Here is a 23071-nt window from a genome sequence, read left to right as displayed (position 1 = left end):
TATTGTCTAACCAACTATAACCTCTGCATGAAATACTAGGTGCTTATTATTGGGAAAAGGAGATCTTATAGCAAGCTATTAAGTTATAGGGTGAAGGAATTATTAATTTATTGGTTGCATGCAGGTGGGCTGGTATAGCAGAATGTAATGGGTCTTTATGCACGAGCATAAAGAGTTAAATGTGCTTTCCAGAAATAAGAGATCCACCATCAATTTTTGTTTTCTGTGATCCATAATGGCATATAAATAGAAAGGATGGAAACCTTTCTTGATTATTAAGGAATGAAAAGGCTGGCATATCCAAGATGATACCTGGTCTTCACTGAAATACAAGTAGCAGAAATTATTTCTCTGCAAGTAGAGCACTTGGTGACCTTGAGGCAGCAGTGAGCAGTACAGTGAGAAACTGGAAACAGGTCAGCAGCAACCACTTTGAAGACGTTGATAGCCAAAGGAGATAGTAGAGTAGGCACAAGGGCATAGTTATATGCCTTGTTGTAGAATGTCACGTATCTCAGTCCTGGTAAATATAAACCTGTGATTTCATTAGATACGGCTTCACCAATCACCTTCTAGCTAGTCCCCCTTTCCCTCCCACCCCCCCCCCATGTTTTTATTCTGGCTTCCTGCCCCTTCCTTTCCAGTACTAAAGAAGGGTCCCAGCCCAAAATGTTGACTGTTTATTCATTTACATGGATGCTGCCTAACCTACCAAGTTCGTCCAGCATTTTGTGCATCTTGCTCTGGATTTCTAGCATCGGCAGAATCTCTGTGTCTGCAATTTCATTGATCATTTGAGGATTATAAGCAGGATGTAGCTCAGAAAAATCCTTGGGAAGAGGCTGCTTGCAGTCTTCACCTTTTGACCGAAAGTCTCCTTCTGAGCCCGTGACAGTGTTTATATGTCAGCTGAGTAACTACAGAGACATTCATTGAATGAGTATCTCAGCAGCTAAACTTTGGAAGGTGTTTGTGCAACTTACATCGAGTTCTGAAGCTGCTCATTCATGTCACCAGTACCAGCTATCCCTTTAAAAAGTGAGAAGCAACAAACGCATGATGTCCTCCTCATTCAAAGTTCCCATTACATCAATTTATAGTACATTTATGAAACAAATAATGAAGTCACCAGGTAAGTACTGTCATTGAGAGAAAAAAATCAATTTGGATTTTGTCCAATGGATTTCACTTGGAAATTATTGCGTCTGCAATCTATTCTGGTAAAATTGAAATTTTATGGGATTTTTACTTAACAAGAGTGATGTATTTCAATGCCCCAGAAAAGATCTGAAATACAGTGATCATAAATTTGAACTAATTTCCCTGGGAATCATTCTTGAAATTCATAAAGTTAAAGTGGAAATAGGAAGAGCAAAAGAAAAAACATGAACATGGTGCCATCTATAAAGAAATCACAGAATTGAGGGTTGTGCTGTGGACATCCTACTCCTCGATGCAATTATGTTGGAGCTAACCTTCTGTATCCAGAATATTCTATACTCCTTTTACTCCTTGTTTCATCAGTATCTAAATATTTATTATTCTTGATCACTTATTCAATACCTAAGCATCCACATTCCTCTGTGGACAGAATATTCAAATGATTTTGATGAAGATATGCCTATCCTTTGGTTCTAGATTCTTGACTGAGACACAGAAAATAGGAGCAGGAAAAGGCAATCTGGTCCTTTGAGCCTATTTTGCCATTCTGTAGGGCTTATCCTCCATTTCAAGTTCACCCTCTCCAGCCTCCAAGCCCTTTCAGAATTTGTACATTGAAATCTCTTGTTCTTCAATTTAAAAGAATATAGGTTAGTTCTGTTCAATTCTATCAATTGTCCAGCTCTTACGTATCAGAAGAGAATCTAGTGAACTCTTTTTGCAACCAGAGGCAAATAAACACTTTTAGTCGAAAAACTTTATACATATTCTGTAAGCATTGCATCCCAAAACGCTCATAAAATAGTTGCTACTTACTTATTCTCCATTGATGTGTTGCAGATATAGATATGAATAGCCAAGCCACAGCGAGACCTGATATCTCCAGCTCCACATATAGTATGTAAGCCCTGTTCAAACAGAGTATCATTGAAATAATATGCTGACCAAAAAAAATGTAAGAAGCCCATGAGGAAAAGAATTTTGTTCCCAGGCTCTGTGGAAAGACCAGCAAATCACAAATGAAAGTAACTAGTGTTAAGATTTCTACTGCTATACTGGGAGGTATTCTTATTTTAGAAGTTTTCTGTAAAAGCAGTGTGTCTTGCTAGCAAGAATGTTTTAGCTTCAGCCCTGTTGTCCAAGTTAGGAATGTTGTCTCAGTTAATTGGGGTTGTTTTGGTACGTGTTGTAATTTTCTGCCCAGTGGGCAGAGGGAAGATTCCAAAGAGCTAGGTGAGATCAGATTTCTGAAGGACATTAGTCTGGTTTGGGGTCTTTTGGTGGTAGCTGCAGAGAAGAGCACAAGGGGAAGATGCTGGGAGGCTCCCACCCAAAGGGGAGACCCTACTGTAAGAAGTGCTTTGTGCAGATAAATAGTTCAAAGGAGGAAGTGTCCATACTCATGAGTTAGCCAGTTCAGTCAAGGTAGTCTTTGAGGGAAGTTCAAACTGTGGCTGGTGCCTTTCACATGAGTTCAGTGTGTGAGTAAAGAGTTACACCCAGAAATGAGCTCCAATGTTTATGTGCATATTGTATTGGTTTAAATGTAATAGGCCCTTTTATTTTTCTATAACTGTTTGTTAAAGTTGAAAATTTGGTAAATATACTTTCTTTGTAATTTTATGCCAGTGTACAATATGTCACTTCTTGGTGAACGCTCACTGTCTAATAGGCAGCATTTCACTAAAATGTTCCTTAATCGGAACATCCTAACTTTCATGTTTGGTTGAACCCAAATTACAGTCGGCCCTCCTTATCCGCAAGTTCCACATCCGTGAATTCAACCAACTGCGAATCGAAGAAACCTGGAAGTGCTCTTCCAGCACTTGTTGTTCAAGCACGTACAGACTTTTTTTTCTTGTCATTATTCCCTAAACAATGCAGGAGAACAACTATTTTACATAGTATTTACATTGTATTAGGTATTATAAGTAATCTAGAGATGATTTAAAGTATACGGGAGGATGTACGTGGGTTATTGTGGATCGGGATCGAAAAAAAATTGGAAGTTCTCTTACTAAGTAAGTCGGAACAGGTACATCTGGTATTTAGCGTCAGTTAGTCAAACATTTGTCTTAGTATATAGTATATATTTTACCCTTCTATGCATATAAAACACTTAAGAACATATGTTTCAGCACCAGGCTCTGGAACGGAAGTTCCCGTGTGTGAGCCAGTGACAGACCGCTTTCGAGTGCACTCTCCATCCATGCCTGGTTGATGTGGAGGATCAAAAACTCAAAACCCCAAAACCTAATAATTAAACCACTGTGTTGCTTAGTAATAATTGTAGCTTTCATTGGGGCAGAGCCTTTCTCACTTTATTCTTTAAAATTGCTCCAATCATTGACCAACATAGCCTAACGCTTTTACAATGACCTTTTTCACCTTTTTCCGATCATTTTATTATTTCCACTTTATTTTCAATCGTGATCATGATTATTTTCGTGAACAGAAACACTGAGGATTCAGAGCTCCGCTGCTGGGTCCTAATGTCCACCGCACTGAGACAGATTGAATAAGGTCTGGGGTTCCGCTGGGTCCTAAGGTCCACCGCATTGAGACAGATTGAATAAGGGACTTGAGCATCTGCGCTTTTTTGGTATCCGTGAGGGGTCCTGGTACCAATCCCTCGCGGTTAAGGAGGGCCGACTGTATACTGATCCTAGATGTGTATTGCTTATGAAAGGTGGCCTTCTCACCACTGCCTGATTCTGCTGACAGCCACATGAATCAATGAGCCAAGCTTGTATACAAGCCCGGTGAGACGGTTGCAGGAGAAAAAAAAAGAGTCATGAAGGCTTTGCTGATGTTCAATTAAGTTCAGTGACTGATGGCTCCTTATTGCAATTTAGTTTATTCTCTTCCCAAAAATAGGTGATAGTCAGATAAATAAATAAATGGATTGATAAATGAGTGAATAAATGAAGAACGTATCCATTGTTAAATATCCAAGTATCCATTGTTAAAATGAAATACATGGAGGGAACTAATGTGCAATATCTTACAGAATTCTTTCTAACTAATTTATTAAAAACCTTAAATTATGATAAAAGAAAATGCTAAGAAGGTCAAACATCAGCCATGGAGAGAGAAACAAGGTTAAAGTTCTATATCTATGACCTTACATCAGTACCAATAATTGCTTCCCTTCCTGAAATGTTTGATGGTCACTTGGCATTGCAATAGACTGAAAATGTGGACCATTTTTGGTGAGTATGCATGCTAACCTAATTTAAAATACAAGATCCTATTCTGATGAACAGTTGGGCTTATTTTGATTTTGCTACAAGGTTTATCCCTGTCCATAGTTTACATGATTGGAATGGGCTTTTTTAACTGCTATCATATCAATTGTTTTTTTCTCCATGCTGAATTTCTTGAGTAAGATATGATCACAGACGGAGAAGTTAAAGTAACATAATATCTCTCTTACAGTTACAAAATCAACCATCTTCTCCGATTTCTTTTGTAGTTTGAAGGGCAGCCATCTGAGCTGAAAGAAAATTGAAATCATTTGCATGAGGCAAGTTTTGTTACAAGCTATACTTATGAACTTGCAAAAGCACTACTGAAATTAAAAGCAAAACGCAGAAAATTCTGGAAATTGTCAAGTCATGTAGCACCTGGAACAGAGTTAATGTTTCGGGTTAATAACCTTTCATCAGACCAATTTCAATAAAACATCATGAACTAGAAACCTTTTCTCCACAGGTGCTACATGGCACAGGATCTTTTCAAACATGTTCTGATTTTGTGTAAGAGTGTGCAGAAATGAGATTAATCGAGCCTCATACATTCGATGAATAAATTCTTCTTGGGCTTCTAGCCAAGTACTGGTATTGATTTTAACCAATGTTTCAATGACAAACTCTGCCATCTTCATCAGGGGTGCCTGGGCATGTCTGGGCCCATGGTATATATACCCCATCGTCTGTCCCTCCTGATTGGTTAGTCCTCATCCAATCAAGTTTCCACTGTCCCACTTTACTTACAATCGAATTCCAGTTCTTTCTTAGAGCAAGACCCTTGTCTTTGTTAAAATTAATTTCCTCTCATTTTATTTCAATGGCTTCCTTCACAGGTGGTCCAAAAAGCCATTGGCATGGCACAGTAGTTTTGTGCTGTTGAAGTCAATCCTATGGCCCTTGGAATTTGATTGTAAACAAGGTGGGACAGAGGAAACCTGACTGGATGGGGACCAGCTAATCAGGAGGGATGGATGATGGGGGTATATATACCATAACCCCTGATGAAGATGGCAAAGTTTGTCATCAAAACATCAGTTAAAGTCAATTCCTGTACCCAGTTGGAAGCCCAAGAGTTAATTTGTCATATCCACTGGGAAAACACTAGATCCTTTCTCACTCATACATTTGGTTTAACAATGGATCGGAATTACATGTTTGGAATTAAACAACTACGAGAACACTTTCTACAAACAGAATATTTGACATTAAAATGGAATCTGCATATGACTCACTCCTATTCTATAATCCCACTTCATTTGAAGAATACATCTATTCCAAGATAAATTACCTCTAGGTGATAATCTGAAGGAGTGAATTTTCATTTCATAGCAAATCAAAAATTCAACATGGAAAGAAATGATTAAAGATTAGTTTTATTTGTCACATGTACATTGAACCATTTTGTGAAATGCATCGGTTTTTGTTAATCCCGAAGATTGTGCTGGGGCAGCCTACAAGCGTTGCCATGCTTCCAGTGCCAATGTAACATGCTCACAACTCACTGACCCACCCAGAGGAAAACCAAATGGTCACAGGAAAAATGTACAACCTCTGTATTTATAGACGGCACCAGGAATCGAACTCTGATACTGTGCAGCGATTACACTAGCCACTACATTACTGGGCAGCTACAGACAAAAGCCCAACGCGTCTTTTGTTTCCAAACAGGCAACTTAAAATTTGCAGTTAGATGCAGAATTGGAGTATTCATTTGATTTGAAAATTACATTTCTAATTCTTTTGTTTTTGGTAATGCTTCCAAGGATCCATGTGATATGAGACGAAGAGCACACTCTCAGTTCACTGTGTTTTGTTAAGGTTCTCAAAGAATACCTCCTTGAAAAAGATAAATGGTCTCAAGTAAGTTTATTACTCATAGATTCTCTCTTAATGTTTGAATTTCTAAAACAATTAGTAAGGAAACACATCAGTGTCTTATTTTGTGTACTCAGTAGTGAACACCGCGTACATTATCACATACACTGCATCCCTTTAAACCTGTTCTGAAATTATTAGTTTTATGAATGTTCCTGTCAAGTAATTATTGCATCACTTGTTAAAATCCAAGATGTCACAAGGGTTAGTATAACATATTCACTAAGCTAAATATACTTTAAAGGTATCTTGTTTGCAATATTTCAAGTTAAAAGAATTGTTCACACTTCAGAAACTATTGATCGCTAACATATGGAAGCCAATTAGTCTCCCCTCTCTTCTCTCACAACCAATTTGTCTTTTGGAAAGGGTACACTGATATAATGAAGTGCACAGTTTCTACACTAGATGATTTATCTAAAGCAATTTGTTCATTTTTAAAATGTCAAATCTGTTGTATCTAAAGGAAAACTGAATGTGCACTGCCAGCAAAATCTGCCACAATTTACAATAGCTTATTTCATAAAATATCATGTCTTATCTTGCAAGGATGTGGATTTTTTAAAAAATGTAACCAAATTATATTTATTCATGGGTAACTAAAACTGTGAAGATGGCATGTTATTACCTGGTTGGGATCAGGATTGACTTCATCCCAATTGTAAGAGAGATTTCCCTGATATACAGAAGCAAAGGGCCTATGAACAACTGAAGGTAGAATACGATACAGCCAACTAGAAGAAAACAAAAATCAATTCACATTGAAGTAGTATAGGCATTTGAACCCCATATTGAAAAAAAGCAGGTAAAGATGTTAACCTTGTTCACAGGCTGGCTCACTTGGACTGGTATCTTAAGGAATGCCAATTTTACAATGAGACTCACCTCCTCAAATTTAACAAACAGGAGAAGATCTGCAGATGTAGGAATTCCAAAGCAACACTCACACAAAATGCCGGAGGAACTCAGCAGGCCAACTGGCCTCTATAAAAAAAGAATAAATAGTCAGCCTATTCAGATCCTAATGAAGAGTTTCAGGCCAAAACGTTGATTGTTTACTCTTTTCCATAGATGCTGCCTGACCTGCTGAGTTCCTCCAGCATTTTATGTGTTCCCCAAATTTAAACCGTCTCCAGACATTGAAGCATATTGAAAAAGCTTGTTCTATAACACACCATGCCATAGAAAGTAAAATCGTATGGAGCAGCAACATTTCAAAGCTTCCCTTTCTATTAAACAGCAAGCTGATCTGACAGGAGAAAGCTGGATATGTTATACAGAACAATATTCCGTTTCATGCTGATAACAAGTAGGTCCTTCCACAGCACATATACAAAAGGAGTAAAAGAAGAATAGCCTATTTGAGGCTATGTGCTTGCTTGATAAAAATAAAGTGCAAGATAGTGGAAGCCTGTGGTTACTATTGCTTCTTACACCTAGTTTTGAATGAATAAAAGGTTGGTTTCTTAACAAATTCAATAAGGTTGACAAGCCAAGTTTAAAGCTCCTGTGGCTTTTGCATTTGGATATCATCTTGTAACCATGTGTAACCAACAACCTTTTCAGAACATATCCTTCACTATGTCTAAGCTAGTAATTATATGTTTTGCAAAATGGAGTAGTGAACATCTTTAAAGGATTTAACGGGTTCCACCTAAAAGGTAAGCTTTTTTATTTTGGGTGGGATCATCAGCCATCAATGCAGAGGATAATAATGATCTTTTAGAAGTTTTAGAATTTCACTTTAACCCCTTAAGACCATAAGATATAGGAGCAGAATTAAGACATTTGACCTATCGAGTCTGCTCCGCCATTTCATCATGGCTGATCCAATATTCCTCTCGGTCCCAATTTCCTGCCTTCTCCCCATATCCCCCCATGCTTTGACCAATCAAGAATTTATCAACCACTGTCTCACCAGCCTTCACTTTCAACAGAATTTCTGCTCTTTCAATGAGATTCCTCCACTAGTTAGACATTCCCCTCCCCTCTCCTTTCACTGTTCTGAAGAGATAGTTCCCTTTGCAACTTTTCCATCTCCACCAATCACTCCTTTTCCCATAGATTTTTTTCCCCTGTGCATTGGCAGGAGATACAATGACTGTTGTTACAGCTCTTCACTACATCCTATAACCACTGCGTCAAAGGACCCCAGACTTGGGGGTGGTGCTCTAGTGTAGCGGTCAGGGTAATGCTATTACAATGCCAGCAACCTGGGTTCAATTCCCACAGCTCTCTGTTAAGGTGTCTGTACATTCTCCCTGTAACCACATGGGTGTCCTCTGGGTGCTCCAGTTTCCTCTCACATTCCACGTGCATGGATTAGTACTGGGGTTCCCACACGCCTCGGTTAATGGTAGGGGTCCATGGCATAATAAAGGGTTGGGAATCCCTGGGTTGGTAGGTTAATTGGTCACATGGGTGTAATTGGGTGGCACGGGCTCATGGACTACTACTATATTGTATCTCAAATAAAAAACTATAAACATCAGTCCAGCTGAAACAGGGATTCACTTGCACTTACTGTACTGTATTTCAAAATCAGGTTTATTATCACCGGCATGTGTTGTGAAATTTGTTAACTTAGCAGCAGCAGTTCAATGCAATACATAATATAGAAAAAAATCATAATAAATAAGTAAATCAATTACAGTATATGTATATTAATTAGATTAAAAATCGTGCAAAAACAGAAATAATATATATTTAAAAAGTGAAGTAGTGTTCAAGGGTACTTGGTGCTTACGCTTTGGACTTGTGTACATTACAGAAACCCTGCACAGATGGACTGACCACCTTGCAGATCAACTACACTTTCAGTTGCCTAAACTCTATTCTATACCCACACTGAACTATCTGCCTGGAGTCTCCAATGCTTTTATAATGCAGCCCAACACAAGCTTGAGGAACAGCATCTCATTTTCAGTCTAGTCCTTTTTAATATTGCAATAGAAATCAGGTGCTAGCTTTCTGTTTTGTACCAGAACAGCCAATTCTGCCCTAGATTATCTATTTATAATATTGGCTCATCTTCACCAGCAGGATTAGATCAAGAACTCTGCATTTTACAGCTTTTGTGTTATTTTGTTTGCATTTCCTTTCACACCTCTCTTGGTTCACAGTTCTTGTGTTCTCCAACCTCGCTGCATTAACCAGATAACATCAACATTTTACCCAATGAAACAATGGCCTCACTCCGCTTCTTTTTGGATTCCAGACCTAACCAGTTCTCCTCTACCACCACTCTCCTCCATCTAGCAGAATTAGTCCTTACTCTTAATACTTTCTCCTTTAGCACCTCCCACTTCCTCCAAACCAAAGGTGTAGCCATGGAGACCAGTATGGATCCCAGCTATGCCTGCCTTTTTGTTGGCTTTGTGGAACAGTCCATGTTCCAAGCCTATACGGGTATCCATCCCCCACTTTTCCTCCACTACATCGATGACTGCATTGGCGCTGCCTCCTGCATGCATGCTGAGCTCATTGACTTCATTGACTTTGCCTCCAACTTTCACCCTGACCTCAAATTTACCTGGTCCATTTCCAACACCACCCTCCCCTTTCTTGATCTTTCTGTCTCTCTCATACAGACTCTCACAGCTACCTGGACTATTCCTCTTCCCACCCTGTCTCTTGCAAAAATGCCATCCCCTTCTCACAATTCCTCCGTCTCTACCGCATCTGCTCTCAGGATGAGGCTTTTCATACCAGGACGAAGGAGATGTCTTCTTTTTTTAAACAAAGGGACTTCCCTTCTTACACCATCAACTCTGCTCTCAAACACATCTCTCCCATTTCACACACATCTGCCCTCACCCCATCCTCCTACCACCCCACTCGGGATAGAGTTCCTCTTGTCCTCACCTACCACCCCAACAGCCTCCGGGTCCAACATATAATTCTCCGTAACTTCCGCCACCTCCAATGGGATCTCACTACCAAGTGCATCTTTCCCTCCCCCCCCCCCCCTTCTGCTTTCCACAGGGATCACTCCCTACGTGACTCCCTTATCCATTCATCCCCCCATCCCTTCCCACTGATCTCCCTCCTGGCACCTATCCTTGTAAGCAGAACAAGTGCTACACCTGCCCTTACACTTTCTCCCTCACCACCATTCGGGGCCCCAGACAGTCTTTCCAGTTGAGGCGATACTTCACCTGTGAGTCGGCTGGTGTGATATACTGTGTCCGGTGCTCCTGGTGCAGCCTTCTATATATTGGTGAGACCCGATACAGACTGGAAAACCGTTTCGCTGAACACCTACACTCTGTCCACCAGAGAAAGCAGGATCTCCCAGTGGCCATGCATTTTAATTCCACGTCCCATTCCCATTCTGATATGTCTATCCATGGCCTCCCCTACTGTCAAGATGAAGCCACACTCAGGTTGGAGGAACAACACCTGATATTCCATCTGGGTAGCCTCCAACCTGATGGCATGAACACTGATTTCTCTAACTTCCATTAATGCCCTCCTCCCCTTCTTACCCCATCCCTTATTTATTATTCCCCCCTTTTTTCTCTCTCTCTCTCTTTTCCTTTCTCTGCCCCTCTCACAATCACTCCTCGCCTGTTCTCCATCTCCCTCTGATGGGACCCTCCCCCCTTCTTTCTCCCTAGGCCTCCCGTCCCATGATCCTTTCCCTTCTCCAGCTCTGTATCCCTTTTGCCAAACAACTTTCCAGTTCTTAGTTTTATCCCTTGCCCTCCTGTCTTCTCCTATCATTTCAGATTTCCCCCTCCCACTTTCATATCTTTTACTATCTTTTCTTTCAGTTAGTCGTGACGAAGGGTCTCAGCCCGAAACGTTGACAGTGCTTCTCCCTATAGATGCTGCCTGGCCTGCTGTGTTCCACCAGCATTTTGTGCGTGTTGCTTGAATTTCCAGCATCTGTAGATTTCCTCGTGTCTGTGTCCTGATATTGATATTTATTTTGTCCTGTGGGTCTTCCCCACACCCTCCATGTAGTTTAAAAGTTCTTTCTCTTACCCAGTCCTGAGGAAAGGGTTTCAACCTAAAGTGTCAACTATTTCTCTTTGCACAGATGCTGCCTGACTTCCACAGTATTTCCAGCATTTTTACTTTTAGCATCTTGAACTTCTTGCCAATACTCATACCATCAGCAAAAATGAAGCTGAAGTGTTCTGTTTCAGTCAATGAATGGTACTGACATTTTGTAAATTCTTAATGCAGAAATACTTCTTAAAATCGTCATGTCAGAATATAGCATTTGCTTTCAAATGTTCATTATATATTCTGCTGGCATTTTAATATCAATAGTGTTACAACTTTTTAAATGTTAAGAAAGTTGAAGTCTACACAAAAAGAGTTTGGGTCTACCTAATGACAATGAAATGTAGAAATTATTCACATTTCATCTTACATAAAGAATATGATTTTCATAATTTCACTAAACAAATAACATTAGGGAAAGATATTGAAGTTGATTGGCAGAAAAAAATGACAAGGGGAAATGTTTTGTTTTAAACACAGCGAGTGTTAGAGCCCAGAATACACTGCCAGAGTTAGCAGAGGGAGACTCAATTGCAATAGCATGGCTCTGTTTAGGATGAAAGAATTTTCAGGGTTAGGATGAGTTCTCTAACTGTCCCTGTGTGCTGCAACAAATCCCAGAGTTTGTAATTACCTCCTCTTGTTGTTGTTTCTCGGGCAAGTGAAGGCTGAACCAGACAGTTGTTCTGCATACAGCCCATACGGACAAACCTGTGGATTATTCTGAAACACAAGGCAACAGATATTACATTAGTTTGACAGATTACCACTACCACCACTCAAAAATCATCATATTGTTTCTGAACATTCACAAAGAACTGTTTCATGTAGCAACTCACTGGCAAACAGCCAGCAGCAATTTGTAACTGACAAACTGTCCTACAGCATAATCTGATTTTTTTCACATCATTGATAATTAATAATATTTACTTCAGTTGGTTGATGAAGAGTTAGAACTTGATGTAAACAGTCTGGTGTTGTTTTAATTTTTGAATAGGACATTAAATCAATGTCCGTCTGCTTTCCCAGTTAGATTAAAAAGTCCCAAGGGACAATTTTAATTAGCTGGTTATATACTCACCAAGGATATTCAAAACTGCCATTAATAGATTTTTAAATATAAAGCAAATCATTGGATATGGAATTGGTGCAGGAAAGTGGCATTGAGCTAAAGGATCAGCAATGATCTTCTTGAATGGGAGAGCAGGCACAAGGGGCTGAATAGCCTACACTGTTTATGTTATTATGAGGTACTATGTGGAGATAACTTCTCTCACTGATGCATGATATTAGGAATGGTGCCTCACCAGGGTCCTGGAACATGTACCATGGAACATTTCATTTTAACAAGATCCAGTTCTGTCCTAAAATTGGGTTTTGAACTGTAAACTGGCAGAGCAGATTCAGGTGTTGGAATTCAGTGAAAAATGCATATTAGCTGAGTTTAACACACTCAAATAATAGAGGATTGTACAGTACCTGACCCTCTGGTAAGGAACCAGGACAGCTTGGATCTTCTGAAGAAAATTCATTGCCAAATCCTGACATATACTAGAAAATGACAGAAAATGTTGGGACAGTAGTAAATTTTAAAACTGAAGATTGATTTTTTTGTATTTTCTTAATTATCAAAGAAGCTGTTCAATTCCATTGGTCAATCTCAGTAATACATTTCCAATATATGTATCAAAAAGTTTGATCCTTCTAGTATTGACATCCTAGCATAACTTTTGAGATAGTTCTGGTAATAATCATATCTGCAAATCACCTAGTGCCTAGATATTCAAATCTTCTCACTCCCTCCTCCTTAGCTTCTCAGGGCAAAATAACCACAGATAAAAAAGGACTTTAGGTCTCCTTTCCTTTACATCTGTGGTATCAATGAATTTCCTTTCCATACCTGTAAGGAACTACACAGAGTGCTATTGCAGGAAAGCAGCACCCATCATCAGGGACCTCCACCACCTAGATCATGCTCTCTTCTCACTGCTGCCATCAGGAAGGTGGTACAAGAGCCTCAGGAACCACACCACCAAGTTCAGGAACCGTTATTACCTCTCAACCACCAGGCTCTCGAGCCAATGGGGTTAACTTCACTTGCCTGACACTGAACTGTTCCTACAACCCACGGCATCACTTTCAAGGACTCTTCATCTCATGTTCTTGATACTTACTGTTTATTTATTATATTTCCTTTTGTATTTGCACAGTTTATTGCCTTTTGCAAATTGGTTCTACGCCCTGTTGTGTGCAGAAGTTCATTGATTCTGTATGGTTCTTGGATTTACTGAGTATGCCCCCAAGAAAACAAATCTCAGGGTTATATATGGTTACTTTTAACTTTGAAAGTTCTAAATTTATAAGAATACATGATCATATCTTCTTGAGCATTCAGTCTGATGAGTGACTGCATTCTGAAGTCATTACTCTTATTCTTCAACTATACGCCATTATTTTGCTTGTTCCATTCCATATTAGGTTTGTTCATTATCACTCTGCATGAGTTATCAGTCAAGTCTAGGGCTGAATATGATAAGAGAGCTTTCCATCAGTTTAATCCTCAGTGTTTTATCTCATTTGTGGAGGACAGTTGTTTAACTTACTATGTATAAGCTATTTTTAATTGCATTAAATTTTAGCTGCTTTACATTGCAAAATTTACAGATTTTGTCCAATACATTCTCTAATTTCTCAGCTCCTTCTCCCATTGTGAGATACTCAACAACATAATATGTGTGGGATGGGAACTGTGTTGACATTTTTTTTAAATTTTATTTAATTGCATTTATAAATGATTACAAGTGTAGAAAAAAAAAGTATGTGTCCCTTCCCCCCTCCCCTTAACCATTATTTTTGAGTTCAAGTTATTTTGAGTTACATATACACTGATCTCCATCCTGCCACTTAACCTTGCAAGGGGAACAAGTGCTACACCTGCCCCTACGCCTCTTCCCTCACTACCATTCAGGGCCCTAAACAGTCCTTACAGGTGAGGCAACACCTCACCTGTGAGTCTGTGGAGCCTCATTTACTGTGTCCGGTGTAGCCTCCTGTATAGCGGTGAGATCCGACATAAATAGGAGAAAACAGTTAGTGGAGAGGCTCTGGAGAAAGATATTAGGAAGACCTCAGACAAAGTCAGCAGTCAAAAGGTTGAGTATGGTTGTGACCAGTGTCCTGAACCGCATACATCCCCAATCCTGGTGTCTTCCACAAGCTTGCTGTTCTAGATAACCACGTTATCATCCAGTTCACTGATATAGATGCCAAACAACAAATGACCCAGCACTGATCCCTGTGGCACACGACCAGTCACAGGTCTCCAGTCAGAGAGGCAACCCTGTACTACCACTCTCTGGCTTCTCCCACAACGCTAATGTCTAATCAAATTTACTACCTCATCCTGAATGCCAAGCGACTTAACCTTCTTGAACAGCTTTGCATACCTTACTGGCATCAAAATTAGGGGAACACTTTGAAACTAATGGCATTGTGGTCACTAGATGCAAAGTAAATATGCGAAGAGATGGGTTTGGTCCATGGGCTGAGATTCTAAGTTGGAGAAAGACCAGTTTTGATGGTATCAGTGATCTAGATGATAACGTGGTTATCTAGAACAGCAAGCTTGTGGAAGACACCAAGATTGGGGATGTAGTGGGCAGTAAGGATGGCTATCATGGTTTGCAGAGGGATCTGCAGTCAGCTGGAAAAATGAGCTGAAAAGTGGCAAATGGAACTTAGTGCAGACAAGTGTGAAGTTTTGCACTTTTGTAGGACATACCAGGGTAGCTCTTACACAGAGAACAGCAGGGCAATGAGGAGAGTGGTAGAACAAATGGATCAGGGAATACAAATCCCTGAAAACTTGGAAACCTGGTTTGGAAAAAGAGAGATATCTACAATAAATATATGGCATAGAGTAAATGAGGTGCTCGAGGAATATAAAGAATGTAAAAGAATCTTAAGAAAGAAATTGGAAAAGCTAAAAGAAGATACGACGTTACTTTGGTAAGTAAGGTGAAAATAAATCCAAAGGGTTTCTACAGTTATATTAATAGCAAAAGGATAGTGAGGGATAAAATTGGTCCCTTAGAGAATCAGAGTGGACAGTTATGTGTGGAGCCAAAAGAGATGGGGGAGATTTTGAACAATTTCTTTTCTTCGGTATTCAATAAGGAGAAGGATATTGAATTGTGTAAGGTAAGGGAAACAAGTAGGGAAGTTATGGAAACTATGATGATTAAAGAAGAGGATGTACAGGCGCTTTTAAGGAATATAAAACTGGATAAGTCTCTGGATCTTGACAGGATATTCCCTAGGACCTTCAGGGAAGTTAGCGTAGAAATAGTAAGGGCTCTGACAGAAATATTTCAAATGTCATTAGTAACAGGGATGGTGCTGGAGGATTGGTGTATTGCTCATGTTGTTCCATTGTTTAAAAAGGGTTCTAAGAGTAAACCTAGCAATTATAGGTCTGTAAGTTTGACGTCAGTGGTGGGTAAATTAATGGAAAGTATTTTTAGAGATGGTATATATAATTATTTGGATAGACAGGGTCTGATTAGGAACAGTCAACATGGATTTGAGCATGGAAGGTCATGTTTGACAAATCTTATTGAATTTTTTGAAGAGGTTACTAGGAAAGTTGATGAGGGTAAAGCAGGGATGTTGTCTATATGGACTTCAGTAAGGCCATTGACAAGGTTCCACATGGAAGATTAGTTAGAAAGGTTCAATCATTAGGTATTAATATTGAAGTAGTAAAATGGATTCAACAGCGGCTGGATGGGAGATGCCAGAGAGTAGTGGTGGATAACTGTTTGTCAGGTTGGAGGCCAGTGACTAGTGGTGTGCCTCAGGGATCTGTACTGGGTCCAATGTTGTTTGTCATATATATTAATGAGCTGGATGATGGGGTGGTAAATTGGATTAGTAAATATGCAGATGATACTAAGGTAGGTGGCGTTGTGGATAATGAAGTAGGTTCTCAAAGCTTGCAGAGAGATTTAGGCCAATTAGAAGAGTGGGCTGAAAGATGGCAGATGGAGTTTAATGCTGATAAGTGTGAGGTGCTACATTTAGGTAGGAATAATCAAAATAGGACATACCTGGTAAATGGTAGGGCATTGAGGAATGCAGTAGAACAGACTGATCTAGGAATAATGGTGCATAGTTCCCTGAAGGTGGAATCTCATGTGGATAGGGTGGTGAAGAAAGCTTTTGGTATGCTGGCCTTTATAAATCAGAGCATTGAGTATAGGAGTTGGGATGTACTGTTAAAATTGTACATGGCATTGGTAAGGCCAAATTTGAAGTATTGTGTACAGTTCTGGGCACCGAATTATAGGAAAGATGTCAACAAAATAGAGAGAGTACAGAGACGATTTACTAGAATGTTACCTGGGTTTCAGCGCCTAAGTTATAGGGAAAGGTTGAACAAGTTAGGTCTTTATTCTTAGGAGCGTAGAAGGTTGAGGGGGGACTTGATAGAGGTATTTAAAATTATGAGGGGGATAGATAGAGTTGACGTGGATAGGCTTTTTCCATTGAGAGTAGGGGAGATTCAAACAAGAGGACATGAATTGAGAGTTAAGGGGCAAAAGTTTAGGGGTAACATGAGGAGGAACTTCTTTACTCAGAGAGTGGTAGCTGTGTGGAACGAGCTTCCAGTAAAAGTGGTAGAGGCAGGTTCGATATTGTCATTTAAAGTAAAATTGGATAGGTAGATGGACAGGAAAGGAATGGAGGGTTACGGGCTGAGTGCAGGTCGGTGGGACTAGGTGAGATTAAGCGTTCGGCATGGACTAGAAGGGCCGAGATGGCCTGTTTCCATGCTGCAATTGTTATATGGTTATATAGATCGATAATTCTTTGAAAGTGGTGTCAGAGGTAAATAAGATCGTAAAGAAAGCTTTTGGCACATTGGCTTTCATAAATCAACGTATTGAGGTAATGGAGATAGAATATTGTGTTGAAGTTGGATAAGATCTTGGTGAGGCCTAATTTGGAGAATTGTGTGCAGTTTTGGTCATCCACCTACAGGAAAGATGTAAACAAGGTTGAAAGAGTATTAAAAAATTACACGGATGTTGCTTGGTCTGGAGGACCAAGCTATAGAGAAGGATTGAATGGATTAGGACTGTATTCTTTCAAACATAGAAGACTGAGAGGATATTTAATAGAGGTATACAAAATTATGAGAGGCATAGCTAGGGTAAATGCAAACAGGCTTTTCCCACCAGAGGTCTTGGGTTAAGGGTGAAAGGTGCAAAGTTCAAGGGGAACATGAAGGGAGATTTCTTCACTCAACAGGTCATGAGAATGTGGAATGAGCTACCTGCACAAGTGGTTCCTGTGAGCTTGATTACAACATTTAAGAGAAGTTTGGGTAAGTACCTGAATAGCAGGGGTATGGATGGCTATGATCTGGGTGCAGGTTGATGGGACTAGGCAGCTCAAATGTTTTTGGCATGGGCTGGATGGGCCGGAGGGCCTACTTCTTTGCTTAATTTCTCTATGACCACATTCGTCAAGGCTCTCTGACTGGTGCATAGTGAAGTAACGTATTATTAAGGATCTCCCCAACCTTTTCCAACTCCAGGCACATTTTTCCTCTTTTATCCCTCATCAGTCCTACCCTCACTCTTGCAACCTCCTGTCTTTCACATGTGTATAGAATGTCTTGGGGTTTTCACTAATCTTACTCGCCAAGGCCTTCTCAGCTCCCATTCTAGTCTCTCTCAAGCTCCTTACTGTGCTACCTTATAACTGTCTGGAGCTCTGTTTGATCTTTGCTTCCTAAACCTGAAGTGTGCTTCATTCTTCCTTTTCACTAAATGTTCTACATTTCTTGTCAACCATTATTCTTTCACCCTATTATCCCTTCCCTGCCTCAATGGGGCACACCTATACAAAGCCCCATGTAATGCTCCCCAAAAAACCTCTACATTTCTGTTGTACATTTCTTTGAGAACATCTGTTCCCAATTTAAGCTCCCAAGTTCCTGCCTAATACCATCATAATTAACCCTCTCCCAATTAAATACTTTTCCATAGTTGTCTGCTCCTATCCCTGTCGAAAGCTATGCTAAAAGTCAGAGTTGTGGTCGCTGTCTCTGAAATGCTCACCCACTCAGAGGTCTGTCACCCAAACAGGCTCATTGCCTAGTACTAGATCCAGAATGGTTTCTCCTCTAGTTGGCCCATCCACATATTGTGTCAAGAATCCTCCCTAGATACACCCAACAAATTCTGCCACATTTAAACCCCTTTCACTAAGAATGTGCCACTCAATATTAGGGATGTTGAAGTCATCCATGACAGAAACCCTGTTATTTTGCAACTTCCCAAAACCTGCCCCTCTGATCTAATCCTCAATGTTCCTGTTGCTACTGAGGGGCCTGTAAAATACACCCAATAGAGTAATTGTTCCTTTCCTGTTCTGACTTCTACCCATACTGACTCAGTAAATGATCCCTACATAACATCCTTCTTTTCTCCAGCTGTAATACTATCCATGATTAACAATGCCCCACCCTTTTTACCTCCCTCCCCATCCCTTTTGAAACATTTAAGCCAGCCTTTCTCAACCTTCTAGCTCTGGAGGAACCCTTGAAGTAATTATCAAGTCTCAGAAAATCCCTGCATAAAAATATATATCCACAGCTCACAATATGTTAGCATGATCTGCAAATTGTAGATATAATAATCCAAAAATAACTGTCAATGCTGTTTTGAGTAGAGAATGAATTTTTAGTCAACTTTTCTTGGGGAAAAAAAAACACAGGGAGTTAAGCTTAGCTTACCTTTCTTGAAATTAATCTATTTCCCTTTCATAAATTTTAAAGCTCATAAGGCAAACATAATAAATTTCTGTTAAATAACTGGCTTAAGCCAAATGGGAATTAATTTTTCTTAAGGTAGGTTCAGTAGATTTAATTTAATTAATGCTATTTACAACATGAAAATTTATTGACAATGTTGAATAGTAAGGTTACTAAAAAAAACCTTAAGACAAAGCAATAGAAATAGAAATGTAGCCCAAAATACAATTTTATAGAAGACTTCGGGAAAAAAAACATTTTCTTACTAAGTGACATGATTAGGCTCAAATGTAGGCCTAGCATGTGAAACTTGTGCTTGTTTTTTTGCTACACAAATACTCAGTTCTGGGTCAAACTTAAGATAAGCACACAAGGATTTCACCTTAAAACTGAATTGAGACCATTTCTATTCTTGCTGTTGATGCTTGTTAAACAAGAAAAAAAGCTTGCTCATACATGTAAGAAGTTGAAAACTGCAGCAAAATGTTCATTGTTTTCCTATGAACAGCAGTTTACTCTTCTTTCATAGAAATCCAGAATTTGGCCAGTGGCAGGACAGTAAATCTCATCTTGAATGCACAATCAGACCTGCAACTTATAAAGTTCTTCTGCTTCTCTAAAAGAGAAGTTCTCAAGGTGAGCAGAAGATTCAGAGAAACGGTCCCTCACCCAGTCGTACATTTGTGTTCAAAGGGAGGGAAAATACTGTTCAATTTTGTTCTGCAGTTCTTCCAGGTGGTTTACAATAAGACTCAAGACTTTCTGATATCCTTCCTCACTCTCAAGCCCAAGCAGCAGTGGAAACATTTCAAGATTTCCTTCTGCAACATGATTTTTCCAAAGATTGTTTTCTTTTAAATCCAAGAATCTTGTCACTTGAACTTAAAACATTTTCTGCAGGGCCTTGCAGAGACTTGTTCAACTAGTTCATCTGATGGAAAAATGTCTGCTAAGTAGGCTAGTTTCTACAGCCATTCTTCATCTTCAGAGCACTCAGCAAAATCTGCCCCCCAAGACAGACTTTTTGTTTCCAGATATGAAGACCAAACATTAAATATATCTTGGCCTTTGCTTGTTTCAGGCAGCTCTTTGTAACAGGAAAAAAGTTTTCTTAAATTTCACCATCACTTACAAATCTTATAAATGCTACAACATGACATTTATTGGTAAAATATGTTGACTCATCAACCTGGATATAGAAGCTGTTATTTTTCAGTTTACCCCACAAAATCTCTTTAGCATCATATGACATGTCAACAATACGCCAACTTGTACTGTTTTGAAAGTGAAACCATTTCAATTTCTCACACTGTATCTTGTCCTAGCATTTTACCCATTATAACTTTACATGCTGGCGTTATTAGATTCTCAGCAGTTTTGTGACTGTTCCTTTTCTGGGTAATATGTTCTGCTACTAATAAACGCTTCCTGAATCCTTTTACTGACTGTGACTTTATTAATAAAAGCTTTACTCTGTTTGTTTTGAGATTCCAATAACTGTTTAAAATAATCAGCACTTTTACATGTCATATGGCTGTGATATGTAGTTAAGTGTCTTTTCACACTTTGCTGAAGCCATTGCTGCATTTCTAAGTTGTTTACCACAGACTAGGCACAATGGAATAGACAACTCGGACCACCAGAACATGTAAAACCCATTGATAAGTAGCTTTCATTATTAAGACAGGTATTTTTGTGTCCGTCGTTGCACTAGTGCAGTGAAGTGACTCAGAAGATTGTAAGTCTTTATCATTAGCTTTTTAAATCAGAATTGTCCACAGGCCTAGGTCCTCATCCATCTCACACCTCCTCTTCAAAAATCATCACTCTGGACTGTCAGGCATGTTTGTAAAACACAGAGTTAATATAATACCCCTGTGTATTTTACCCAGGGAAGGACTGATATCACAGCCCAGGTTGGATGAGCCAATTCAACGCTTGGAAAATACACTTCGAGCTCCTCATCAGCCTACTGTCCTCCGCTCCATTGCAATACAGCACTCAACAGTCATTAATGGCCTCACCGATCTCGCGTCAAAAACTGAGAATGGACTCAACCACATAAACAGTCTTACTGTGCACTGCCACTGGGCTGAGAAACCGCTAACGAGATTTCTAAAGGGGCTGCTCGGTCACTGAGAGCGCTAACATCACACATCGCACTATGTTTTTTTAAAATCACTATCTCTCACAGAACCCTGTTTGAGAAACCCTGATTTTAAACCATTGAACGTCCAGCAGTTTTATAAATTATTCTGCAGTTTTCTGCTTTGCACAGGATCCATTTATTTCTCTTACCAGTTATCAATAGATCCTTTTCTATTCTTTAACTTTTATCTGTTTCAAAATACATTCATTTCTGACACATGGGTGCAGTACTTCTTCAGAAACTTCCAGATTCAGCATTTCATTTCTATTCTAGCAATCAAACTCCAATAGGATTGTGATTTAAGAAATACTAACATTGAGTGTTTTTTAAATTCCAAATCTCAATTGGGACTCTACAGCTACAGTAACTCACTGCTAATTATTAACCATTTGGCAAAGAAAATATTGGAACTTCTTACTTTCTTCCAAAGATCCCTTACCACACACCACTATAAACCCTCAGTGCCATTCACACTGGGGAATTTCACACCAGTCTGAATTACTGCGACCACACCAACTTGTTATTACTTTCAACACTATGATCTAATTAATCTAAAGTCTATTATCCCCTACCCACTGACCCATCACACACAACCAACACAAGTCTTATTTAAAAGACTGGCAGTCTTAATGTTTCTTGCAAGTCTGGTTCTGAATGATTTAAACTCAAAAAACTTCTGTGCCAGAGTTCCTTTCTAAAAGGATGTAGAGTTACTTATGAAGTAGGAAGTTTGTGCTCCCAACATACTATCCAAAAATGTTTACTTTATTATCCTCTATTTACAAATATTAATGTGGAAATTAAAACTAAATTATCACAGAAATGCTTGTATATCATAAAATTTTTTACAATGCTAGTATCTTTTAAGTAATATGTTGATAATAAACTCCCTAAAGAGAGGGGTATCAGATTGTTCAACCAGCCATTTGACCTCCTGTCAGTAGGCAGATACTTTCTGGCTCCCATTCATTGGCTGTCAGCAATGCAGAAGTTTCAAAATATGTGTTTGGTTTCAAAGTCTAAAAGTTATGCAGTTCAGTTATAGATTGTGTTTTACAGATTTTTCACCAGAAATAGTTTCAAAATTACCTAATTTCAGTTACTGAAAGTGATACTAATTCTGTGACAGAGGTAAAAAATAATACTTAAAAACAGAATATAGAATTTCAATGGTAAAATTTAAAACAATAATTATTTATATTATTATATGTACCCTAATAGAACTATAGAATAGCATATTTTAAATTAAACTAATTGACCCTAAAAAACTAAAGAAAACCATTTTAATTATAATATCAGTGGATTATATCAAAATAAATGAAATAAAAATGAAATGTAGCTCTTATGATAAATAAAATATATTTAGATCTATCATTGATGAATTCAGAGTTCTTACCTTGAGTGAGCCCATTTTTGTTCTGCTTAGTTGTGTTTAAATAATGTACAGAAGGTCCAGATTTCAAACCAACCAGAGATAGTACTCAGAGAAGAAAAGACTTTGCAGCTGTAGGGGAGCTGACTTTATATGACTGACATTGCAATAGGCATGCTCCAAAACTGATGCAATCAATCTGGTTAAAATAAAAAAAAAGTGCAATGAGAGTAAGTGAAGTGATCAAACACGGAGAAAAAAAAAGGAGAATGAAAAGGGAGTATGAAGTGTACAAAATAATAAAAATCTATTAAATGGAAGAAAATAAGAAGGAAAAGGAATAGAGAAGCAGGACACTATATTTTCAGAATGTTGAACCTGAATTTCATACCTAATCTGGAACAACCTATATAATTATCTACATATCA

At 38.9% G+C, this 23071-nt stretch overlaps 1 protein-coding gene across 1 annotated transcript in view; it reads right to left on the bottom strand.

The window, feature by feature from the left end:
* hgd (homogentisate 1,2-dioxygenase) overlaps positions 1–22824 on the bottom strand; it is a 37652-nt gene extending 14828 nt beyond the window's left edge. The window contains exons 1-6 of the mRNA XM_073045373.1: positions 22668–22824; positions 12780–12851; positions 11935–12023; positions 6916–7021; positions 4598–4657; positions 1978–2069 (exon numbers count right to left, since the gene is read on the bottom strand). Coding sequence (XP_072901474.1) covers positions 1978–2069; positions 4598–4657; positions 6916–7021; positions 11935–12023; positions 12780–12851; positions 22668–22682 — 434 coding nt within the window. The 5' untranslated portion in view covers positions 22683–22824. The remainder of the gene's footprint in view (positions 1–1977; positions 2070–4597; positions 4658–6915; positions 7022–11934; positions 12024–12779; positions 12852–22667) is intronic.
* Between the last annotated feature and the right edge of the window lie 247 nt (positions 22825–23071).

Source organism: Hemitrygon akajei, chromosome 5, assembly GCF_048418815.1.
Source record: "Hemitrygon akajei chromosome 5, sHemAka1.3, whole genome shotgun sequence".
NCBI lineage: Eukaryota > Metazoa > Chordata > Chondrichthyes > Myliobatiformes > Dasyatidae > Hemitrygon > Hemitrygon akajei.
Note: the sequence above shows the minus strand (reverse complement) of the source record. Positions and strands in the feature narration are given on the sequence as shown.